General features: G+C 41.1%; 1 protein-coding gene across 1 annotated transcript in view; it reads right to left on the bottom strand.

Moving 5' to 3' along the window:
- KIF4A (kinesin family member 4A) overlaps window positions 1-26,245 on the bottom strand; it is a 204,012-nt gene that overhangs the window by 173,391 nt on the left and 4,376 nt on the right. Inside the window, exons 3-6 of the mRNA XM_008155964.3 lie at window positions 17,728-17,918; window positions 16,218-16,310; window positions 12,739-12,905; window positions 12,407-12,501 (exon numbers count right to left, since the gene is read on the bottom strand). Of these exons, the coding sequence (XP_008154186.2) occupies window positions 12,407-12,501; window positions 12,739-12,905; window positions 16,218-16,310; window positions 17,728-17,918 (546 nt within the window). The remainder of the gene's footprint in view (window positions 1-12,406; window positions 12,502-12,738; window positions 12,906-16,217; window positions 16,311-17,727; window positions 17,919-26,245) is intronic.

The following is a 26,245-nucleotide window of genomic DNA, read 5'->3' as shown; positions in this document are numbered from 1 at the left end:
GGTAGCTATGACGCACACTGACCACCAGGGAGCAGACGCTAAATGCAGGAGCTGCCCTCTGGTGGTCAGTGCGCTCCCACAGGGGGAGTGCCACTCAGCCAGAAGCAGGGCTGATGGCTGGCAAGCGCAGAGGTGGTGGCAGGAGCCTTTCCTGCCTCTGCGGCAGTCAGACATCCCCAGGGCTCCCAGACTGCGAGAGGGCGAAGGCTGGGCTGAGGGATCCCCCCACCCCCGGCCCCGAGTGCACAAATCTCATGCACCGGGCCTCTAGTTTTTAATATAAGTATGTTCCCTATCAAATGATTGTCATTTATCTGAAATTCAAATTTAACTAGCATTCTTTATTTTTCTCTAGTGATCTTACATTGAATAAGAGGAATCGGACACAAATGTTACCTTTTGGGGAAGACTGAGACTGAAGTGGGCACAAGTGGTACTCCTGGAATGCTCGTAACATGTTTGTTCTTTTGGTTAATCCTCACCCAAGGATATTTTTCCATTGTTTTTTCTTTTTTCAGATAGTGGAAGGGAGGGGGAAAGACAAAGAGAAACATTGATGAGAGAGACACACCAATTGGTTGTCTCCTGCACTCGCCTCTGTGCAAATCAAGCCTGCAACCGAGGGACATGCCCTTGACTGGAATCTAACCTGCAACCCTTCAGTCTGTGGGCCGATGCTCTGTCCACTGAGCCAAACTGGCCAGGGATTTAATATGTTTTTTTTATGTGGGTGCTAGTGATATAGGTATATTCACATTGTGAACATTCATCAGAGTAGAAAATTATGATTTGGGCATTTTTCTGTATTCTGTATCATACTTCAGAATAATCTCTTATCCACCTGTAATCTATTTATAATCTACCTGGCATTGAGCTGAATATGTTTTATATTCAAAGTCACAACAAAAAATAGGGATAAACTTAACACGAAATGTGCAGCACCAACACACTGAGTAAAGGGAGATAAATACCTTGAATAGGTGAGTTAATACAGAATATAATGGTCTATAAATATAAAAGTATTTTTAACTTCACTGATACCTACAAGAAAGAAAATAAGATAGCATTATTCACTTATCAAATTGGTAATAATACTTAGTAGAAAAGTTAGAAAACTTTACAAAAATAAGTAATAATATACCTTTATGGGAATTTGGTAGTGTATTTTTTAAATGTAGATGGATTTTGGGAAGATTGTAAGTTAAAGATAGCCCAGATCCCCTTTATTACCAAGTCTGTTCCATCTACTCTGTTCTTGAGCCAAGTAGTTGCTGAGAGTGAGCTCACAGGATAGATCTGAGATCTGTGAGTAAGTTCTCTCTGGTACCGATGAGAACTCCAGGCCACGGATCAGGACTCTGATGTAGTATAGCCAAAGTGAAAGGATGGGAACATGGCTTGCAGGACTCTATGAATCCTAGAGAACAGTTGATATTGCCTATGTGAGTGTGCCAGGTTTCGCTGGACCTGAAAATGCTGAGAAGAAACTGAGGGGTTGGGTTGAGTCCTCTCTACCTTGAGACAAGGATAGCACCAGAGAACAAGAGTACAGAGAGGCGTCCTCTTGATGTCTCCCAAGGGTGTGACAAGCTGACTGGCAACATGATGCTCCTACAGTGCTGTCTCATGGGTACAAACCACTGTGCCTTTTCCACACACACAGCTGCTATGACTTAAGGGACCCAGCATTAGACTTGAGCCCCGATGAGCAAAGTAAGGAAAATAACAATACACATAAATAGATCCAGAAGCCAAAGAGAGAGAGAAGCAGAAAATTTCAAATAGGCATTTAATGAGAAGGAAACAGACAACTTGAGCCTTAAAAAAGATAACTGAAGGAGATTAAAGTACAGCATAAAAAAGACTTTTTGGAACTATAAGAATTAAATACCATTTACTAAAATCAGTAGCAATTATTCCAAATATTACAACAATAAAACCATTCCAATTAAAATCAGAAACTAGATTATTCCCCCACCTCTCAAGGAAAGCAATTTCCCAAGTCCAGGGTGTATCCTTCAACATCCTTTTCCTTACTAATAAACAAAAAATATGAGAAATGGTAGAAATAAATATTGGCAAAGAGATCACTTTCTTTTTACTGATATGATTTTATACTAAGAAAACCCAAGACTAGTTTAAAATAAAAAGAATACAGCTATATGCATCAAGATGGATGAATCTCACAAACATAACATTGAGCAGGAAAAAAAGTGACAAAAAAACCCCCACATATTTTATGAAACTATTTATGAAAAGTTTAGAAACAGGCAAAATACCACCACATTGTTAAGGGATACAAGAATAAGAAATTTAATAAAAAAGATAAACACCACATTCATAATGGTAGTTAAATTCTCCCCTCAACCTGATATAACCTGCCCTGATTCCTTACCACTCAACCTATACCACTGTGGCAAAGATCCCCAAAACCTCAATGGACAAATCTCTTCTCAGTCCTCATCTTATGTAACCACTCTGAAGCATTTGACACAGGTGACGATCCCTTCTTTCTAGACACTACCTTCCATTGACTTTAGTTGGCTCTTTTACCCTTGACCCTTAAGTATCAGTGCTCCTTACTAATAGTTAATGTTGTCTCACTCATAATCTAGTCTTTCTCTATACAACTCACCTGGGAAACCTCACCCATAGATTCCAAATGTTTATCTCCAGCCCACATGTTACTTCTAAGCTCAAGCTCAGAATTTCCCTTTTCTTTAGGGACTCTTCCAATACTCATTCTAAATCTGACATGTCCAAAATCAAACTCATTATCTTTCTCTCTGCTGTCTGCTTCCTATATACCTATGCCTGGTTTTCTAACTAGCTTCCCTTCAGCTAATGGCAGCTCCACTTGATCTAAGACTCAACTGTGATTTGTCATAAACCTTTTGGCCTCACAAAACAAATCTGACACTTGAATACACCCCCTTCTTTCACCCCCAGTAATACGCAACACAATTCTGTTGGGCCATATCCACCCTCTGAAAATATTCTAGAGGGGCTAGCAACTTTTCTAGTTCTCAAAAGGTATAAAATCATTCCCTCTAACAGTGGGGAAGAGCTTGGCTTTGGTAATACTGTGTTAGCTAAGAAAAAGGTTTTTGTCACACACCTATAAGCCTCTTCCACCCACAGAGTCTACCTCAAATGTTGACAACCACCATCTCAAGCTTCTGGGGGGTCTTAGTTCAGCTGGATTTATCTACAAATATCAGTAAGGTCCACATATTCCTTATTAACCACCACTCAGATCAAGTAAAAACACAGAAGACAGAATTACAAAGAGGATACTATACACCAGAAATTATGTTATATGTCTTACATACACTGAGTGGACAGATTATTATGATCTCTGAACGCATAATAATCTGGCCAGTGTATATCCTTTATAACAAAAGGCTAATATGCAAATTGTCCCCTTGACCAGGAGTTCGACCAGCAGGCAGGCCGGCCAACCACCCATGTCCCCTCCCCCTGGCCAGACCCCACCCATGCACGAATTCATGTACTGGGCTTCTAATACACACACACACACACACACACACACACACACACACACACACACACTGAGTGGCCAGATCATTATGCGTTCAGAGATCATAATAATCTGTCCACTCAGTGTCTATAAGTTTACTTAATCCTCACATCTCTGTGGGGAGTATATATGCAAATCCTATCTTATAAATGAATACTTTGAAGCTCTGAAGCAAAGATGGGAGGGGGTAGCTATAGAAGACCTATCTATAATAATAAAAGCGTAATATGCTAATTAGACCCAACAACCTTCTGGACGAAGCCGGGACTGTGAGGGAAGCCTGAATTCTGGGTGCCAGAGGGAAGCTGGTGCCAGCAGCCGGGGGAAGGAAGGCCTACTCTTGCATGAATTTCGTGCATCAGGCCTCTAGTCAATTAATAACAATGTATGGACTTTGTTTGGATCCTGATCCAGATAAATAAAATCCTAAGACTAATGGAAATGTGAACACTGACTAGACATTTGATGATATTAAGGCATTATTATTAATTTTATTTATTTATTTATTTAATATATTTTATTGATTTTTTACAGAGAGGAAGAGAGAGGGATAGAGAGTTAGAAACATCGATGAGAGAGAAACATCGATCAGCTGCCTCTTGCACACCCCCCACCGGGGATGTGCCCGCAACCAAGGTATATGCCCTTGACTAGAATCGAACCTGGGACCCTTGAGTCTGCAGGCTGACGCTCTATCCACTGAGCCAAACCGTTTTCGGCTATTATTAATTTTAGGTGATTATTTATTTAAAACTAGTGACCCAGTGCACGAAATTCGTGAACATTAAAAGGAGATTAGTTAGAGGAAATAATTTAATATTGCTATTTGCCCTTTCTCTATAACAGAAGTGTCAGAGATGAAAGAAAACTAGTAAAATGTATATGAAAACCTTCCTCCTGTCAGAGTCTGGGGCTCACTATGGGACCCAGAGTCAAGTCCCCGCCCACCCACATGCACCTCAAAATCGCGTTGAGACCCAGACCCGGCCGGACCGCGGCCCCATTGGGCTAGATCCAGACCCAGCCAGTCCCACCCTTGTCAATCCCTGCCAGGCAGGGGGCATAGCCTCTGGTCCCCTGGCCCGGCGCCAGGACGGGGGGCGTGGCCTGAGGTTCCCCAGTCCAGACCGGGGCGGGGGCGTGCCTTGAGGTCCTCCTTCAAGCCCCACCAGGTGGGGGACACAGCCTGAGATCCCCTGTCAAGCCCCGCTGGGTGCGGGACATGGCCTGAGGTACCCCGTCAAGCCCTGCCAGGCGGGGGGGGGGGGGGTGGGGGTGGAGGGGGGCACAGCCTCAGGTCCCCCGTCAAGCCCCGCTGGGCAGGGGCGCGGCCTGAGTTCCCCCAAAACAGCACTGGGGGTGCACCTTGAGGTCCCCCGTCAAGCCCCGCTGGGTGGGGAGCACAGCCTGAGGTCCCCTGTCAAGCCCAGCCAGACAGGGGGGCGCAGCCTCAGGTACCCTGGCCCGGTGCTGGGGTGGGGGGCGTGGCCTGAGGTCCCCTAGCCCAGCACCAGGACGGGAAGCGCACCTTGAGGTCCCCTGTCAAGCCCTGCCGGGTGGGGGGTCGCAGCCTGTTGTCCCCTGTCAAGCCCTGATGGGTGGGGAGCATGGCCTGAAGTACCCTGTCAAGCCCCACCTGGTGGGGGGTGTAGCCTGAGGTCCCTTGGCCTGGCGCTGAGGCGGGGGGAGCAGCCTGAGGTACCCTAGCCCAGCACCAGGACGGGAAGCGCATCTTGAGGTCCCCTGTCAAGCCCTGCCAGGTGGGGGACGCAGCCTGAGGTCCCCTGACGAGCCCCATGGGGGTGGGGGAGGGCATAGCCTCTGGTCCCTGCTGATTGCTCGTTAAGGCTCTTTATGGGAACTTGGCCTCAGCTGTGAGTGCAGCCATGTTTGTGATGGAGTGATGGTCAATTTGCATATTGCCTCTTTATTATATAGGATAGGTCTTTTTTTCAGGTACAAACTGAAATAAACATGTCTGAGATTTGGTTCAAAATAATATCAGAGGGAGAATACAAATGCAGCAAGACTATTTGGTCAAAATTAGTCATTGTTGAAACTGCATGACAGGTACATGGGGGGATTCATTATTCCATCCTGACCTCTTTTGAAATACTTGAAAAGCTTTTAAAAAGAAAAAAGAAGAGAACTAGGCTTTCAAACTCAGAAAATGAGAAGACTAGAACAAACCAAAATAAAGCTACCTAGAAGGAAATCATTAATTGAGAGTAAAAAAAAAATGGGGAAAAAAGTTGAGTTAATCAATAAATCTGTCAAACATGATAGAAAAATAACATATAATCAAATGAAGTTAGAGACATAATTTATGAAAAATGTAGACATGAAAAATATAAAGTAAATCAATATATAATATAACAATAAGTTTGACAATCTAGACAAAATGAATAATTTTATAAGAAAATATAAATGAACAAAATTGGCTCAAGATAAAAAAAAACAAATCTTCAAGAAACCTTTAGAGATAATTCCCATCCTACATAATAAAAGCCTAATATGCAAATTATCCCCTCAACTGGGAGTTCGACCGCTCTCTATGACGCATGCTGACCACCAGGGGGAGGCACAGAACATGGCGGGCATAAGACATGGTGCTGGCAGTAGGTGGCAGTGGAGGCACTGCAGGCCCCGATGAGAGTTGGATTGCGGCGGGGTGGTCGAGCTGGTAAGCGGGAGGCAAAAAGCCAAGGTTAGTGCGAGCAGGGGCACAATCGCTCCATAGACAGCAACCAGTGGCAGTGGCAGGGGGCTCAGCCCCAATCGATCATCCAAAAGGCGGGATGGTGAAGCAGGTTAGGGGGCAACGCCAGGCCAAGGCAGGGTGCCATGTGGGGCTGGGAGGCTACAAGGCTGGGGGCGTGAGCTGGGCCTGCAAGCCTGGGATGCGATCTCCACAGGCCACCTCAAGGGACACCAACCATGCACAAATTCATGCACCAGGCCTCTAGTGTTAAATAAACTGTACTAGAGCATAGAAAAAAATGAAAGCTTCCCAACTCATTTTATACAGTTGGTAAAACCTTTAAACCTTTAAATCAGAAAAAGGAGAGCAAACATGCAAAAATGTTATAGGTCACTCTTTCATAGGAACAGATATACAAATATCCTAAACTGAAAAGTAGTATATGAAACCCAGGAATATACACAAATAATAACATATCCTGGTCAATCAGAGGGGATTCAATGATGTTGCATTTTTACAATTCCTTCTATAAACAGGTCAGAAAAAGAAAAAGTACATGATAATTAATTTTCAATCAATGATAAAACTGAGCACTCATTCCTTATTTTAAAAATATCTAATTCTTAGGAAACAAGAAATGAAAGGTCACTTCCTTAACTTGATAAAGAATATCAGCCAGAAATGTACAATAGAGAGTTAAAGATGAAACACAACATTTCAGTTAGAGGAGGAAAAAAAATAATTGCTACTATCACTGGTATTACTCAACTTTATAATAAAAGAAGATAAGCCTGGATGGTGTGGCTCAGGGGTTGAGCAGCAACCTATGAACCAGGAGGACACGATTCGATTCCCATCAGGGCACATACCCGAGTTGTGGGCTTGATCACCAGTAGGGGACATGCAGGAGGCAGCCAATCAATGATTCTCTTTCATCATTGATGTTTCTATCTCTCTCCCTCTCCCCTACTTTCTGAAATCAATAAAAATATATTTTTTAAAAATTAAAAACAGAAGGTATAAATGTTGGAAAACAGTGAGCCAAAGTGTTTATTTAAAAATGTTAATATCCACCTAGAATATCCAAGAAGCACAACTGACAATGAAAACCTAAGAAAGCATTTATTAATGTGGTTACAAACAAAACCAAATTTTGAAAATTAATTAGATAGGATTACAGAATAAAATACTGTCACATAAACAAATAGAGAGATAAAAATCACACAGTCATATAAATTGATGCAGAAAAAGCATTTGACAAAATCCAACACCCATTTTTGATAAAAACTCTCAACAAGGTGGGAATAGAAGGCTCATACCTCAACATAATAAAAGCTATATATGATAAACCCACAGCAAACATCATACTCAATGGATAAAAACTAAAAACATTTCCCCTAAGAACAGGAACAAGACAGGGATGCCCACTCTCACCACTCCTGTTCGACATAGTACTGGAAGTATTAGCCATTGCAATTAGACAAGAAGAAGAAATAAAAGGCTTCCAAATTGGAAAAGAAGAAGTAAAGCTGTCCTTATTTGCAGATGACATGATATTGTACATAAAAAAACCCGAAAGACTCCATCAAAAAACTATTAGACTTAATAAATGAATTCCGCAATGTAGCAGGATACAAAATTAATGCCAAGAAATCTATGGCCTTTCTATACACCAATAGTGAACTTACAGAAAGAGAGACTAAAAAAGCAATCCCATTTACCATCGCACCAAGAAAATTAAGATACCTAGGAATAAACTTAACAAAGGAGGTAAAAGACCTATACGCGGAAAACTACAGGACAATGAAAAAAGAGATAGAGGAAGACGTAAACAGATGGAAGAACATACCATGTTCATGGATTGGTAGAATCAACATCATTAAAATATCCATACTACCCAAAACAATCTTTAGATTCAATGCACTCCCCATCAAAATACCAACGGCATATTTCACAGACCTAGAAATAACTCTCCAAAAATTCATCTGGAATAAAGAAAGACCCCGAATAGCCACAGCAATCCTGAGAAAGAAGAACAAAGTAGATGGGATCTCAATACCAGATTTTAAGCTGTATTACAAAGCCACTGTACTCAAAACAGTCTGGTACTGGCACAAGAACAGACATATAGATCAATGGAACAGAATAGAGAACCCAGATATCGACTCAAACCACTATGCTCAATTAATATTTGACAAAGGAGGCATGAACATACAATGGAGTCAAGACAGTCTGTTCATTAAATGGTGTTGGGAAAATGGGATAGATACATGCAAAAAATGAAACTAGACCACCATCTTACACCATACACAAAAATAAACTCAAAATGGATACAGGACTTAAACATAAGACAGGAAACCATAAAAATACTAGAGGAATCCACAGGCAGAGAAATCTCAGACAAATGCCGAAGCAATTTCTTCACCGATACTGCTCCTAGGGCAGTGGTCGGCAAACTCATTAGTCAACAGAACCAAATATCATCAGTACAACAATTGAAATTTCTTTTGAGAGCCAAAAACCGACTTCTGCGCATGGGCCATGAAGTTTCAATTGCACTGTACGTTTAAAATGCACAGATATTTTATGGACGAGCCACACTCAAGGGTCCAAAGAGCTGCATGTGGCTAGCGAGCTGCAGTTTGCAGACCACTGTCCTAGGGCAATGGAAACTAAAGAGAAAATAAACAAATGGGACTACATCAAAATAAAAAGCTTTTTCACAGCAAAAGAAACCATCAACAAAACAACAAGAAAGCCCGCTGTATGGGAGAACATATTTGCAAATGTTATCACTGATAAAGGTTTAATTTCCAACATATACAGGCAACTTATATAACTTAATAAAAGGAAGATAAATGATCCAATAAAAAAGTGGGCAATGGACCTAAATAGAATCTTTTCAAAAGAAGACAGAAGGAAGGCCAAGAGACACATGAAAACATGCTCAACGTCACTAATTATCTGAGAGATGCAAATCAAAACGACAATGTGGTACCATCTCACACCTGTCAGAATGGCAATCATCAACAAATCAACAAACGACAAGTGCTTGCAAGGATGTGGAGAAAAAGGAACCCTAGTGCACTGCTGGTAGGAATGCAGACTGATGCAGCCAATGTGGAGAACAGTATGGAGTTTTCTCAAAAAACTAAAAATGGAACTCCCATTTGACACAGTAATCCCACTTCTAGGAATATATCCTAAGAAACTAGAAACACCAATCAGAAAGGATATATGCACCCGTATGTTCATAGCAGCACAATGCACCATAGCTAAGGTTTGGAAACAGCCTAAATGCCCATCAGCAGATGAGTGGATTAGAAAACTATGGTACATCTACACAACGGAATACTGCACTGCTATAAAAAAGAAGGAATTCTTACCATTTGCAGCAGCATGGATGGACCTGGAGAGCATTATGTTAAGTGAAATAAGCCAGACAATGAAAGAAAAATACCACATGATCTCACTTATTTATGGAAAATAAAGTATATTATAACCTGATGAAAAAAAAGATAGATACAGAGGCAGTAAAGCACCCAACAGACTGTCAAATTACAGCGGGAAGGCTGGGGAGTGTTGGGGAGGGGGGGAAAGAGATCAACCAAAGGACTTGTATGCATGCATTTAAGCACCACAATGGACACAAGACACTGGGGGGGGGTGTGGAATGAGGGCATGCAACAGGGGTTAGGGGAGGCTGGAGGAAGTTCAATGGGGGGCAAAAAAGGTGATATATGTACTAATATATGTAATACTTTAAACAATAAAAAAAAGAAAAAAAAGTTATATAAATAAATAAATAAATAAAAACTTTGTAGCCTTAAGCGGAGGCCAAAGCAGGCCAGGGCTGCAGAAGCTTCGCTTCCTCCTTCGCTGGGGGCAACCCTAGCCTCCTGCTCTCTCAAGCTCCTTGGCTGATGCCATTTTTGTTGGGATTTATTTATCTTCTAAAATTGAAACTTTGTAGCCTTAATGGGAGGCCTGGGCCGGCCAGGATGTGCCGAAAGCTTGGCTTCCTCTATCGCCGGGGAAACCCAAGCCTCCCTTCTGCTCTCACTGTGGCCGCAGCCATCTTGGTTGGGTTAATTTGCATCCTTGCTCCTCATTGGCTTGTGGGCGTGGCTTGTGGATGTGCCGGGGTGATGGTTAATTTGCATATTACTCTTTTATTAGATAGGATGAAATATAGTTTAGTGGTTGCCTAGGACTAGAGAAGGTGGAGGAATGGGGAGTGACTGCTTATGGGTATTGAGTTTCTTTTTGGAAATAAAGAAAATATTCTAAAATTAGATTATGGTGGTGGCTGCACAACACTGTGAATATGCTAAAATCCACTAAAGTGTACAGTTTAAATAGGTGAATTTTATGTTATGTGAATTATATCTCAATAAAACAATTAAAAAATAACTCAGAACTGTACACCTGAAAAAAAGATAAAGGGGGCACAAGAACCTTTAAATAAAAGGGTTAAATTGCAAAGTGCAAACATAGAACAAAAAGGGCACTTTTGAATACATTTAGAACAAAAAATTGAATGAGGAAGAAATAGGTCTCTGCACTGTGCCAGCAGTATCCTATATAATAAAAGCCTAATGTGCATATGTTCCCTCAGGCGGTCGTTTGACTGCGAGACCGGGAGTTTGACCCCTCACTATGACATATGCTGACCACCAGTGGGTGGTGCAGAACATGGCAGGCATCGGCGATGTGGCACTGGCAATGGGTGGCAGTGGAGGCGCTGCTGGCCCAGACGGGCCCCAACCAGAGTGGGACTGTGGTGGGATGGTGGAGCAGGTGAGCAGGTGGCGCCAGGCCAAGGCAGGTGTGAGCGGGGGCCCAATCGCCCCGCCGATTGACCTGTAGATGGTGACCAGCAGCAGTGGCGGGGGGCAGGGTCACCACCTGGCTCCCAGGTGCTGAGGGAGCTGGGTGGGGGGCCCGGCCCCAATTGATTGCCCCACAGGAGGGATGGTGGAGCAGGTGAGGGTGTGGCGCCAGGCCAAGGCGGGGTGCCAGGTGGCGCTGGGGGCTGTGAGGCTGGGGGCGAGAGCTGGGGCCCGATCTCTTCAGGCCACCCAGAGGGATCCCACCTGTGCAAGAATTCGTATACCAGGCCTCTAGTAATACTGATAAATGACAAAGAGGTAAAATACCTTAATTATTACTTTTGCTTCTGCCTTCTCAGTTCCGGGGGAAATGAAGCCCAATATGAGTAAAGAGGTAGTGATACCTCAACTACTTTAATGAAAGTTCAAACATCTTGGACCAGATGAATTCTTGCCAAGGAAACTAAGAGTAATTCAAATGAGAGTGCTGAAGCTATATCAAAGACCTTTGAGAAATCACGAAGAAAAGATGTTCAAGAACATTGGGCAGATATAATTTCAACATTAACAAAAAAGAGGTAAAAGTTAATTCCATAAATTACAGACCAGTATATTTGATACATATTCTAGTTTATAAATGGATTACTTGCAGTAACATAGAAACAGAAGAATGAGCACTAGAAGCCAACTTGAATTCACTAAGAAGTCAGTTTAAGCTAATCCTTATTTCTTTTTTGTATTGTTACTAAGTCGGTGGCTATGAGAAATATGGTAGACATATTTAGCAAGGCATTTGGTGAAATCTTTTATGAGATCCTTAAGCACAAAACTGAGAAATAGGAGCTGGTTAATTTTCGTTAGGTAGATTAATAATCGATTAAAAGACTATTCGCACAGCATGCAGATTACCATGCTAGATGAAGGTTTCTAACAGCAAACACTATGGTTGTCCTAGCCTTAGAAGTTTCACCATGTATATCCAACAACTTAAATGAAGCCAAGCTGATAAAGTTTATGTGACAACATCTGGGAAGAACAGTAAATAGTTGAGGATATTGATTTTAATAAGTAGTTGGGGATAAAACAAAACATAACAATAACAAAAAATTGCCTGGACCAGATAAAATCAAACCAAGGGCCAGATCCAAATCTCATACTTAAATTAGAAAATGACTGCAAGGGAAAGAAACAATTTTTTAACTATTTCTGAAATCAGCCTCAAGCTTGAATTGTAGGTACTATTATATTGTGACCTATCCAGTCAAAACACCAACAATACCAATAGCAGGACTAGAAGTTTTTATCTACAACTGTGGCCTTAATTATTCTCACCCTCTTTTAAACGATCCCCTTCAGCCTTGGTTTTCTTTTGTCTTTCTGATCCAGCAAGGTCTACAAGATGCAGCTTGGAGCGAAAGCTGCTACTCCTGTGATAATGACAGGAAGACACAAGTGAGAATAATACACAAGCTTAAGGATAACTGAGTATCAAAGTTGAATTGCCAGCTCTTCTTTTCCTTTAAGTCAGTCAAAATGGCCCCAAAGGTTACTAGTGCTCAGAGTATTGATGTCAGATATTTGTCAAATCAATTAAAGAAGCAACCTAATATTCAACTTCAGTAGAACTAACATTAAAAATCTTGACTCTTTAAATTGTAACTTACTTGTCACTTTTCTTTCTTTGCTCTATGGAGATTGTAAAGATGGCATGAGATCGGGATGACTGGGAGTTCATAGCTGTGGAGGCTACAGTCCTACAGTTGTTGCCCTGTTCCAAACAGGAAACAGTATCCTGGGCAACTAAAACATTCTTCTCAGTGAGTCCCACAATCTAATTCAGAGAAGGAAAAAAAATTCCCTTATGATTCATACTTAAATACTTCATCAGAAATATAAGAATTGGTGGTTTAAAAATGTCTTGATGTTCCAGTACAATCTTAATAAATGGAATAGTCATGATTTTATCTAGCAACTCTGATCATTGTGATCCCTGCAAACCAAGGTCTCCAATCTCCACTAGGGGCTTCCAAAACAAAGGTGCCAGCCAATACTAGAGCTAGAAAAAATCTCTAGAGTTTTAGGGTAGCAATGGATAAGATACCTTTCAGGGAGCCCCAAGTGAATGTAAGCTTTGGCCCAAAGGACAGCAAGGGCAAACAACAATAATATTTCTCTTTGCTACTTTCTCTTCTATGTAACTCTAGGCTCCTCCTTATACCTCTGATCTGTTTTTGTTTTTGTTTTTTGTGTTGTTTTAAATATATTTTTTTATTGATTTCAGAGAGGAAGAGAGAAGGAGTTAGAAACATCAATGATGAGAGAGAATCACTGATTGGCTGCCTCCTGCACACCCCCTACTGGGGATCGAACCCACAACACAGGCATGTGCCCTGACTGGGAATCGAAACTGGGACCCTACAGTCTGCAGGCCAACGCTCTATCCACTGAGCCAAACTGGTCAGGGCACCTCTGATCTGTTTTAAACGTATGCATGTCATAGTTTTCACTGGATTATAAAGCCAGAAAAACAGGGGCCTAGGCTTGGTACTATATTTAGCTATGAGGGCTTATACAAGTTAAAATCTCTTGGAGCCTCTGGAGATTGAACTAGAGTATGTCCCTGCTACCCCCAATATGCTATGATTTTATTACCCCACTAGAGGCCTGGTGCACGAATTCATGTACGGGTGGGGTCCAGCTGGCCTGCCCCAATGGGGGCCGATTGGGGCGGGGCTGGCGCAGGGGAGGGGCTGCAGGAGGTTGGTCAGCAGCCCTGCCCCAATGGGGATGAGGGGGGTCAATCGCAGGTGGGGCTGGCTGTGGGGAGGGGCCGCGGAAGGTTAGGGGTGGGTGATTGGGGCCTGGATGGGGCCGGTTGGCCACCACGTGCGTATCATAGCAACTGGTTGTTCCATTGTTTGGCTTTATATATATATATACTAGAGGCCTGATGCACGAAATTTGTGCAAGAGTAGGCCTTCCTTCCCCCGGCTGCCAGCACTGGCTTCCCTCTGGCACCTGGACCCGGGCTTCCCTCCGGCCGCTGGCAGGCACCCGGGACCTGGCCTTCCCTTGCAGCCCCGGCTTTGTCCAGAAGGACGTCCAGTCTAATTAGCATATTACATTTTTATTATTATAGATAGCTCCCAAATCTACATTGGTACCCTAATTTCTAGTCTTCTGTTTATAATTGTCTGCTACTTACTTTGAAATCAGTAAATTAAAAATCAAACTCATCTTCCTCCCACCAATACTGATTCTATCCACTCCTTCTCCATTTCTATTAATATCTGTAATCTCAAAACCTCAGCTTTATCTTCAACTCCTCTATATCTCATCTATCACCAACTCCTAGTCATTCTTTTTTTTTCCCTAGTCCTTCTTTTGAACCCATTGCTTCCTTTTCCTTTATACTTGCCTAGTCCAGGCCCATATTACCTCATGCAGGGAAAATAAGGCAGTTTTCCAAATTGGCTTTTCTCATCCTAGTCTTTCTCCTTTTCAATCCATGTCTGTTTAGTCTTCCTAAAAACCTTGTTTCCTAAAAATTTATCAAACTACAAAGCCTTGTGCTAGATAATGAGGATAACATCCAGGAGCTAACTTAGCTAGAGAGATAAGCACATTAAGATAAAGAATTGGTAATAGTAGCAACAGCAAACCTTCATTCAGAAGTATTAAATAGCTTATACAGTATTCATAGGAATAGAAACTAAATTCTTTAACCTGGACTCCTAATCTGCTCCTAACATATCTCATATTACTTCCCAACCCATATCCCTGAATTCAGACTGACTGGTCTGTCTTATTACCCCTAGGAGTATATTTTCTACTTTCTTGCTTAACCTATTCTTTACTACAAGAATACCCTTATTCTTTTCTCTACTGACTTACGGTCCATTCACCCCATCTGAAAAGTATTTACAAACTTGTCCTTACGCGCCCCAATTTGAGTCCAAAATCTACACATCTTTGTATTGCAAATTTCACCTCAAATAATGCTTGACATTTAATTCCTGTTTTAGCATGGGGCATATAAAATATCTTGGAATCCAATCAAGAGCTAGCTCTCCACCAAACATTATTTTTGGTGATAGCATGCATTTTGTCCAGGTTTATCCCCACTATCCAAATCTATCCCCTATATTCCAAGCTTATCAGGCTTTCAAATATGTCTGATTCTTTAAGCCTTGCTTTAGCACTTGGCTAATGGCTTAAGGATTCAAAAGGGGAAAAAAACACACAGAAGCGCAAGCATCTGCCCCTCAGGCACCTGTACCCTAAACCTTCAATTTTCTGTGCAGGGAAGAGTGAAAGGAGAGAAAGATGGGTAAACTATTATTTTACCAACCTTTCCCATGTCTATACTACCTATTCTCATCTATTTCTAGCCTCAGAGTCTCCCAAGCCTGAATACTCAAATTGGTGCTAGACCCAAGCTCTGCCTGTTTTCAACACTAGCTTCTGGATTTGGCCCACTCCCAGATACAAAACTCCCAACCTTGCCTCAAATTTTCTGTTCAGCTATATCTCCACATCCTGCATTTACACCATGTGACAGAAACCTCTCAAATAAGTAATTGCTTTTTTCCTAAGGTACTTATGAATTTGAAAAACTTTATATTACTTAACTTTTTAATTTTTAAATATCATCCCAGACCCTAGCACAATGTCTATTCTAGTGATGTCCAACAGACTTTTCTGACCATGGATAAGTTCTGTATCTGTGCTGTCCAATACTATAGCTACTAGCCACATGTAACTATTAAACCCTGATGTGTGGCTGGTGTAACTAAGGGACTGAATTTTAAATGTTAGTCAATTTTAGTTAACTTAGGTTTAAATAGCCATTTGGGGCTAGTGGCAACTGAACCGGACAGCCCAGACTTAGAACTCTATAAATAGTTAATAAATATTTAATTGATATTAGCATTCTTTGAAGAGGTAACAGGAAGGTGATAATACATCCTCCCCACAAGAGATCCCATTTAGGAATTCTAGATTAACAAAGGAAATTAGGACCACACAAAATCTGAAAGATGTTAGTAGTAATTTAAAACCACAGTGGTAAATAAAAGGGATGTTAAATTTAGTAGTGAGCAACGTTTTTAAATAATAACAATAACAACAACAACACACATACCTTTATGCCTTCCTTAGGATCCTCTCGTATATTTATTTGAGAGGCTTTCTCACGAGATGAGCATAGAAGATCCAAGATTTCTTCATTGTAAATCTGTTATTGTTGAAAATAAAGTGGTAAAAAACAAGATGTTAACAGTGGTAATCTTGGGGTGGTGGGATCGTAGATGATTTTTAAATTCATTGTGACTTTCTGCATTAAAATATTTTTACCACAAACATATTATGTTTTTAATTAAGAAAAGGACTTTATACCTACATACAAACATCTGATACTTGTAAGAATTACTATAACAAAATTGAGAATGCTCTCTTAAAACAGTCTCTTAGAAATAGCAGACATAACAAAAAGTAACATGAGTGCCCAAATTCAATTCTTTGATGGTGTTATAACCGTGTCACCTTCACCCATTTTGTTATACTGTAAGTAATGTGCCCTTAGTGGAGGGTGGGAAGTGGGAAACAAAAGGGAGAAGTGACAACTGATATTTCAACAACCAGAACTTTTAAGTATATACAACAGTGTTTAAATAGTAAGTACTATATTTGTTTACTAGTACTTACACATAACAATAATGTATTATTGGATGTATTAACACATAGTAAGCACTATATTTGTTTGCTAGTATTGTTGTTCCTGCTATTTAACATTCCTAAGTTATTTTTTTATTTGATTACCTTGACCACAACTGGGTTAATGAAGATTCAAGAAGGCTAATTAATTTTAATGATTTTTAACTTCCCATCTTCCAACTCTAAACCTCCTATACCTATTAAAATTCAACTTCAGGATGAAGAATTCACATACAATTTATAATTGCATGCTTAAATCATATATGTTTAATTATTGCTCCTTAAAGATATGTTATCACTGCTACGGGACCAACCAGAAGCCATAAGTTCCCTAAACAAGTGTTTTTGATGTTAGAAGGTTAGATATAACTGGTCAATCTATACTGATATACACTAGAATGAAAACACCTACAAGGGCAGAGATTTTTATCTATTTCGGTCACTGATATAACCCAAGTACCTAGAATAGGGACTATAACATAGTAGACACTGAATAAATATCTTTGAATAAACACACTCTATCATCACCTATACAACTCAATATGTCACCCAAATTTTGTAACATTCTTCATGAATTAGCAGAATTATCACTTAAGCCTCAAAACAGTAAAAGGAAATCAAATATTTTTCTGCAGACTCTATAGGGAATCAATACAACAGGCCAAATTGGAATTAAAAGAATGCCTATCATCTTTCTATATGGCAATGCCAAGTCTTCTAACAATCAGATTAAACAGACTATTCTGACAATGAGGAAAGAACTGGGTGGAAACCAGATCCAATGGAGCCAGTAAGTTCTTCCTATCAATTTATAAAAATGTAATTTACTAAAAATGCAATTTATTAATTTGAGTCATGCCAGGAAAAACCTGATTAGGATTTATTTTTCTACCCAAAGATAAATTTAAACTCAGAATAATTAAAGATAAATCATTTACCTCTAAGTATGACACTTTCAGAGTAAATTCAAAGTCACTCTTCTTATCAATTTCTTTGAAGAGCAGTCGTATTACCCTAGGGATGACCCCAACTGTTGGTTCATTCTCTTGCTCTGTAGTGTATGCACTTCCCATTGAATAGGTTTTTCCAGAGCCAGTCTGTCCATAGGCCAGGATGGTTGCATTGTATCCTGGCAAAACAGAAGTCACATGCATGGTGATACTCAAAAATTTTAATCCAATCAATATATTCCATTTCCTTCAGTGATTGCTTGTTACAAAATTGAGACTGCTCTCTTAAGACAAGGGACTCACTCATGAGTAGCAAACACAGAGAAAACCTATATGGGTGTCATGAATTTGCACTGCTCCAAATAAGCAAAGAAGAAAAATACCAAACCCAAAATGTGTGCCCCTCTTGATAGCCTTTAAAAGATAGGAAGTAAAACACTTAAAGATATGACTGAGATCATGAAGATGGCCAAGTCACTGTCAAAGAGCCAGAGTTTTATAATTTTACTTTCTATCTACTTCAAGCAATTATAAATTATGGGAACTAAAGTCTTAGAAGCTATATAAATAGAAGGAATTCAAACTTGTATTTATTTAATAGCCGTCATTTTGTTAATACTCACTTAAGGATTATTTTTACCATTGCTTTTATTAGAGAGTGGGAGGGAGGGAGGAACCTGCAATCCAGGTACGTGCCCTTGACCAGGAATCGAACCCGAAACCCTTTGGTGCAAGACCTGATACTCTAATCACCAAGCCAAACTGGCCAGGGCAAAGTTGCTTTTAACAGTCAATGAAAGCATCTAATCCTTATCTGAACTCTCAGACTGTATCTGGACCATATTATCAGGCTCCTCATAAAAATGTCATCTTTTTAAGTATGATTCAATTGGATATGTGCCCTTTGCTTTTTTCTGAAAGAAGTTCTTTGTATAAATGAAGATCTTAATATACTGAAAAATCATAAGATGTTAAATTGAGGAGACAAAATGGCGGAGGAATAGGCAGACATGTCCTGAGCCTTGTCCTGGAGCAGATAGAAGGAGCAACTAAATCGAATAACATCCACCGCGAATTGGTGAAGTAGACACAGCTGGTGAGACAATTCACAGCCGGGAAGGGCAGAGGATGCCTGGAGAATGGTAAAATCAGGGATCTGGGCTGGAGAGAATTGCAAGACCTGAGTCCAGAGGGTCAGAAGGAAGCTGCACAGCACCAATGCCACATCCCTGGGGACAGGAGTAACATCTGACTGTGGAAAGGAAGTTCACAGGGCTGCTGGCGGCAGGGTATTCTAGATCTAAGCCCACAACCACGAGAGGCTGAGCCTGGAGGGGGCAGCCTGAACAACTGCCCAAGCCATGCCATGCCGGGGGGAGATAAACTCACAGTGGCGCAGCTCTTTCCCTTCTTTTTGGTCTTCACTTTTATTCACTAAACCAAGCTCATATGACCTTTCAAATACAAGCACCGTGGCTGAGGTGTGAACTTGTGGAGTCTGGGGAGAGGCTCGGGAGAAGAGCAGGTCGGGGAGAGGTGGCCGGGAGTCTGGCACTGAGACATACCTGACACGTGAGCCCTAAGCAGCCATTTTCTCCTGAAGAGATAGCCCCTCCTTGCAGTCTCCAGGAAACCAATACAGCCATACCCAGACTACAGCCTGAGCGGTACAAAGAATACAAAAAATAATCTAAATAGTCCTTGAAAGCCCTCAGGGACTGGCGTGAAGAGAGGCTGTTCAGTCCCGGAAAGCCATACAGAAACCTCTCCACCTATAGCCCTGTCAGAAACAGCCGCTTGAGAGATTTAAGATTGAAAGTGGGCAGACAGGCTAAGTGGGAAGATTGATCCTGCCAGCTGGCGGTCAAGGCTGTGGATATAGACACAAACAGAGGAGCGGTGGACCACTTGGAACTTCAACAATCTAACAGGAAACTGAGAAGTAGCAGACAGTACAGAACTGTGGGATCTTAAACCAGCCCCCACGGGGCATTAAAACGTGGTGGAAAAGAATGACACTTAAATTTTTCATTTTTATTGTGTTTTACTATTATTTTGTTATCTCTCTTTTTTTCTGTATTTCCTTTTGTCTTTTCTTTATTTTTATTTTTTATCGCATTATTTTTTCTTCATTCTATTTTTTTATTTTTATATTTTAACCTATTTTTAAGTATTTTGTTCTCCTTTCCTTTCTCTTTCTTCTTATCCACTCATCCTCTTTCTATTTCCTCTATACTGAACTAAGGTCCTCCCCATATTCATCCAATTCCTTAACCTTACTTTCTGTATATAAGCTCGGCCTCTACAGATTCTGCCCCCACCCTCTTTTCTGGGTCTTTGGTGTTTGCATTTTTTGGTTTATCTGTTTGTTCTGTGGTGTTTTCTCCGTATATATGTATATATGTACACACACACACACACACACACACACACACTGAGTGGCCAGATTATTATGATCTCTGAACGCATAATAATCTGGCCACTCAGTGTATATCCTATATAATAAAAGGCTAATATGCAAATTGTCCCCATGAACAGGAGTTCAACCAGCAGGCAGGCCAGCCAACCGCACATGTCCCCTCCCCCTGGCCAGGCTGGCCGGACCCCACCCATGCACAAATTCATGCACTGGGCCTCTAATATATATATGCCAGATTATTATGCGTTCAGAGATAATAATCTGGCCACTCAGTATATATATGTTTTTTTCCTCTGTTCCTTTTTCTTATTCTTTTCTCTCTTACAATTTATTCTCTCCTTGATATCATTTGTGTTCTCTTTTCTCTCCCCTAATTCTCTTTTCTCTGGTGGTCACTTATATTGGGGTTATCGGTGTCATGAGTACATTCGTGTTTTGTTTCCTTTGTGTCGTGTCTTCTCTAATTGCATTTTGTCCTGTTTGGTCAATGTGGTAGAGAGTGGGCCACATAACCAGACACCCGGAAAGGAGACTCCATCCACAAATGGGTCAGTAACACTCCAGACCAAACTACAGAGACAGGAAGATGGCGGCAGTGAGGGAGAGAGCGTGAGTGAGGGAGCAAAAGGGGAGTGTTTGGATGTGTGTGTGTGTGTGTGTGTGTGTGTGTGTGTGTGTGTGTACGTGAGTGAGGGACAGTTTGATCCCGCAAGACCTATGGGGGCAGGCAAATCGGACTCACCTACAAAGGCAGCCTCTGCTACCGTTGCAAACACTCCCGGGGGGGCTTGCTCTAGAACAGAGGCCACGCCATATTGAAGAGGAGAGCTGCTGTGACTGGGAGCACAGCCTCACCTCCACCCAGGGTGCCCTCAGACACCATCCGGGTCTATACAGACACCCCCGCTAGGGAACTGCTTCCTCGGCTGCGGTCCCATGGTCACTGAGACTCCACTACCCCGGCCACAGGCTCCTGTGAGTTCCAAAGTGCACTCTGCTCTGGCCGGCTTATCACTTTAGCCCAGGGCACTGTGACCATGTGTGCAGCAGCTACGCAAGCAGCCCACGCCCGTCCGAGGAGCAGCAGCCATGTGGGCATCTTGCACCCATCCAAACAGCAGCGAGACCGTGAGCAGCCCAGACCCATATGAAAAGCAGCAGCCTCACGTGGCCTGCCCCCGTCAAAGGAGCAGCAGCCCCACACAGCCCACCCCTGTCCAAGGAGCAGCAGCCCTGCAAGCAGCCTGCCCGCCCCCGTCCAAGGAGCAGCAGCCACACGAGCAGCCAGGCCCCATCTGAGGAGCAGCAGCCCAGCAAGCAAACCACCCCCATCTGAGGAGCAGAAGCCTTGCTAGCAGCCTGCCCCTGTATGAGGAGCATCAGCCCTGCAAACAGGATGCCCCTGTCCGAGGAGCAGCAGCTGTGCGAGCAGTCCGCCTACGTCCGAGGAGCAGCAGCCACATGAGCAGCCCGCCCCATCCGAGGAGCAGAAGCCTCATGAGCAGCCCACCCCCGTCAGCCAGAGGAGCCACGACTGCTGCAAGCAGCCATACAAACAGTGCCCACCAGAGGAGCCATTGCCAACTGAGGAGCAGCCGCTGCCATGACCGCCCAAGAAGCAGGTGCTGCCTGAGGAGGCACTGTTGCCCAATGACCAGCCCGCACACAACTCGACACCTAGATCCTTCGGTGACAGCAAAAATGGGGAGAAAAAAGAAACCCTCAAAAAAAAAAGAAAAGGAGGAATCACAAGAAATGGAGGCATGCAATATGTCAGAAAAAGAATTCAGAATAAGGGTCATACAGTTCATAACACAGATGGATGAAAAAATCAACAACTTATGTAAGAATCAAGAAGAAATAAAGAGTGCTATAGCTGCAATACAAAACACCATGGAAAGTTTCAACTGTAGACTAGGAGAAGCAGAAGACCGAATTAGCGAATTAGAAGACAGGGAAACAAAACACACCCAAACTGAACTGCAATTGGAGAAAATAATTAAAAGACAGGAGGAGAGCCTAAGGGAGCTTTGGGACAACATGAAACGAAGCAAAATACAAATAATAGGGGTGCCAGAACGACAGGAAGAGGAACAAGAGTAAGGAAACATATTTGAAGAAATAATGTCAGAAAACTTCCATGTGAGGAGGAAAAAAAATCACACAAGCACAGAGAGTCCCAAACAGATGAACCCAAAAAGACTCACACCAAGAAAGGTCGTAATTATGATGGCAAACGTTCAGGACAAAGAGAGAATCTTATGGGCTGCAAGAGAGAGACAAAAAGTTACATGCAAGGGATGTCCCATTAGATTATGAAATAATTTCTCAACAGAAATGCGTCAGGCAAGAAAGAAATGGAAGGAAGTACACAAAGTGATGCAAAGCAAGGGACTGAATCCAAGAATACTCTATCCAGCAAGGTTATCATTCAAAATTGAAGGGAAAATAAGGAGCTTCACAGACAAAAAAAAGGCTAAGGGAGTTTATCACCACCAATGCAAGAAATGCTAAAGGGACTGGGGTAAAGAGAATAAAAAGGGAAGTAGGAACACAGGCACAAAAAAGGAAAAAGGCTACAAACAAGTACCTTTCAATAATAACTTTAAATGTAAACAGACTAAATGCTCCAATCAAAAGACATCGAGTGGCTGAATGGATAAAAATACATGACCCATATATATGCTGTCTATAAGCAATCCACCTCAGAACAAGGGACTCAGATAGACTGAAAGTGAAGGGATGAAAAAATATCTTCCAGGCAAATGGAAATGATAAAAAAAAAAAAAAAGCTGGGATAGCAATACTTATATCTGACAAAATAGACCTCAAAGTGAAGGCCATAACAAGAGATAAAGAAGGCCACTTCATAATACTTAGGGATCGATACAACAGAGTATATAAACCTGGAAAACATATACGCATCCAATGCAGGAGCACCCAAATACAGAAAAAAACTCCTCAAAGATAACAAGGGAGAGATCGATAATAATACAATCATAGTAGGGGACTTTAATATACCACTGACATCACTGGAAAAATCCTCTAGACAAAAATAACAGCAAAGAAACAACAATCCTAAATGACTCACTAGATCAGGTGGACTTAAATGACATCTTCAGAACATTTCATCACAAAGCCACAGAATATTATGTTCTCAAGTGCATAAGGGACATTTTCAAAGATAGACCAAATATTGGGTCACAGGCAAAGTCTCTCCATATTCAAGAAGATTGAAATCATATCAAGCATCTTCTCTGACCACAATAGCATAATATTAGAAATAAACTACAATAAAAACAATAAAAAATATTCAAACACTTGGAAGCTAAATAACACACTATTAAACAATGATTGGGTTACCAAAGAGATCAAAGAAGAAATTGAAAACATCCTGGAAACAAATGACAATGAAAACATAACAATCCAAAATCTATGGGACACAGTGAAAGCAGTCCTGAGAGGGAAGTTTATGGCTCTACACGCCTCCTTCAAAAAAAACAAGAAAAAAATGGTAATAAATCATCTAACTCTACAACTTAAAGAAATAGAAAGAAAGCAATAAGAAAAGCCTAGAGTGCCAAAACCGGTTTGGCTCAGTGGATAGAGCGACGGCCTGCAGACTGAAGGGTCCCAGGTTCGATTCCGGTCAAGGGCATGTACCTTGGTTGCGGGCACATCCCCAGTAGGGGGTGTGCAAGAGGCAGCTGATCGATGATTCTCTCTCATCGATGTTTCTAACTCTCTATCCCTCTCTCTTCCTCTCTGTAAAAAATCAATATATTAAAAAAAAAGAAAGAAAAAAAAAAAGAAAAGCCCAGAGTGAGCAGAAGGAAGGAGATAATAAAGATCAGAGTGGAAATAAATGACATAGAGACAAAAAAAACAAAAAAAAAACAATACAAAGATCAATGAAACCACTAGCTTGTTCTTTTAAAAGATTAACAAGATTGATGAACCTCTAGCTAGGCTCTCCAAGAAGCAAAGAGAGAGGACCCAAATAAACAAAATCAGAATGAAAGAGGTGAAATAACAACAGACCCCACAGAAATGCAAAGTATTGTTAACAAATGCTATGAACAACTCCATTCCAACAAACTAGAGAACCTAGAGGAAACAGACTTATTCCTAGAAAAATACAACCTTCTAAAACTCAATCAGGAAGAATCTAAAAATCTCAATAGGCCGATAACTATGGAGGAAATGGAAGCAGTCATCAAAATGCTTCCAGCAAACAAAAGCCCAGGGCCAGACAGCTTCACAGGGGAGTTTTACCAAACATTCAAAGAAAAACTAAAACCTATTCTCCTCAGACTACTCCAAAAAACTCAAGAGGAAGGAACACTTCCAAGCTCATTCTATGAAGCCAACATTACCCTAATACCAAAACCAGATAAAAGACAACACAAAGGAAATGAATTACAGGCCAATTCCCTCATGAACACAGATGCCAAAATCCTCAACAAAATTCTAGCAAATCGGATCCAGCATTACATCCGAAAGATCATACACCATGACCAAGTAGGATTTATCCCGGGGATGTAAGGATGGTACAATATTGGCAAATCAATAAATGTGACACATCACATAAACAATTGAGAGTTAAAAACCACATAGTCATTATCAACTGATGCAGAAAAAGCATTTGATAAAATCCAACACCCTTTCTTGATAAAAACCCTCAGCAAAGTGGGAATAGAGGAATCATACCTCAACATAATAAAAGCCTCATATGACAAACCTACAGCCAACATCATACTCAATGGGAAAAAACTAAAACCATTTCTCCTAAGAACAGGAACAAGACAGGGATACCCACTCTCACCACTCCTGTTCAATATAGTACTGGAAGTGCTAGCCATAGCAATTAGACAAGAAGAAGAAATAAAAGGTATCCAAATTGGAAAAGAAGACGCAAAACTGTAATTATTCGCAGATGACATGATAATGTACATAGAAAACCGTAAAGACTCCATCAAAAAATTACTAGATTTAATAAATGAATTTGGCAATGTAGCAGGATACAAAATTAACGCCAAGAAATCTATGGCATTTTTATATACCAATAGTAAACTTACAGAATGAGAGATTAAAATAATCCCATTTACCATTACACCAAAAAATTAAGAAACCTAGGAATAAACTTAACTAAGGAGGTAAAAGACCTATACACGGAAAACTACAGGACACTGAAAAAAGAGATAGAGGAAGACATAAACAGATGGAAGAACATACCATGTTCATGGATTGGTAGAATCAATCTCATTAAAATGTCCATACTACCCAAGCAATCTATAGATTCAATTCACTCTCCATTAAAATATCAATGGCATATTTCACAAACCTAGAATGAACTCTCCAAAAATTCATCTGGAATAAAAAAAGACCCCAAATAGCTGCAGCAATCCTGAAAAGAACAAAGTAGGTGGGATCTCAATACCAGATTTCAAGCTGTATTACAAAGCCACTGTTCTCAAAACTGCCTGGTACTGGCACAAGAGCAGACATATAAACCAATGGAATAGAATAGAGAACCCAGAAATCGACCCAAACCACTATGCTCAATTAATATTTGACAAAGGAGACAAGAGCATACAATGGAGTCAAGACAGTCTCTTCAATAAATGGTGTTGGGAAAATTGAACAGATACATGCAAAAAATGAAACTAGACCACCAACTTACATCATACACAAAAATAAACTCAAATTGGATAAAGGACTTAAATGTAAGCTGGGAAACCATAAAAATCTTAGAGGAATCCACAGGCAGCAAAATCTCAGACATATGCCAAAGCAATATCTTCTTCGATACAGCTCCTAGGGCAATGGAAACTAAAGAGAAAATAAACAAATGGACTACATCAAAATAAAAAGCTTCTGCATAGCAAAACAAACCATCAACAAAACAACAAGAAAGCGTACTGCATGAGAAAACATATTTGTCAATGTTATCTCTAGTAAGGGTTTAATCTCCAACATTTACAGGGAACTCATACAACTTAACCTTTTGCACTTGGATGTCCAGTGTGACTCGACACGGTTAACATTGGTAGCAGCTCTTTTTATACTCTTTGAATGTATCAATAA

Source organism: Eptesicus fuscus, chromosome 1, assembly GCF_027574615.1.
Source record: "Eptesicus fuscus isolate TK198812 chromosome 1, DD_ASM_mEF_20220401, whole genome shotgun sequence".
In the NCBI taxonomy this organism is placed as follows: domain Eukaryota; kingdom Metazoa; phylum Chordata; class Mammalia; order Chiroptera; family Vespertilionidae; genus Eptesicus; species Eptesicus fuscus.
Note: the sequence above shows the minus strand (reverse complement) of the source record. Positions and strands in the feature narration are given on the sequence as shown.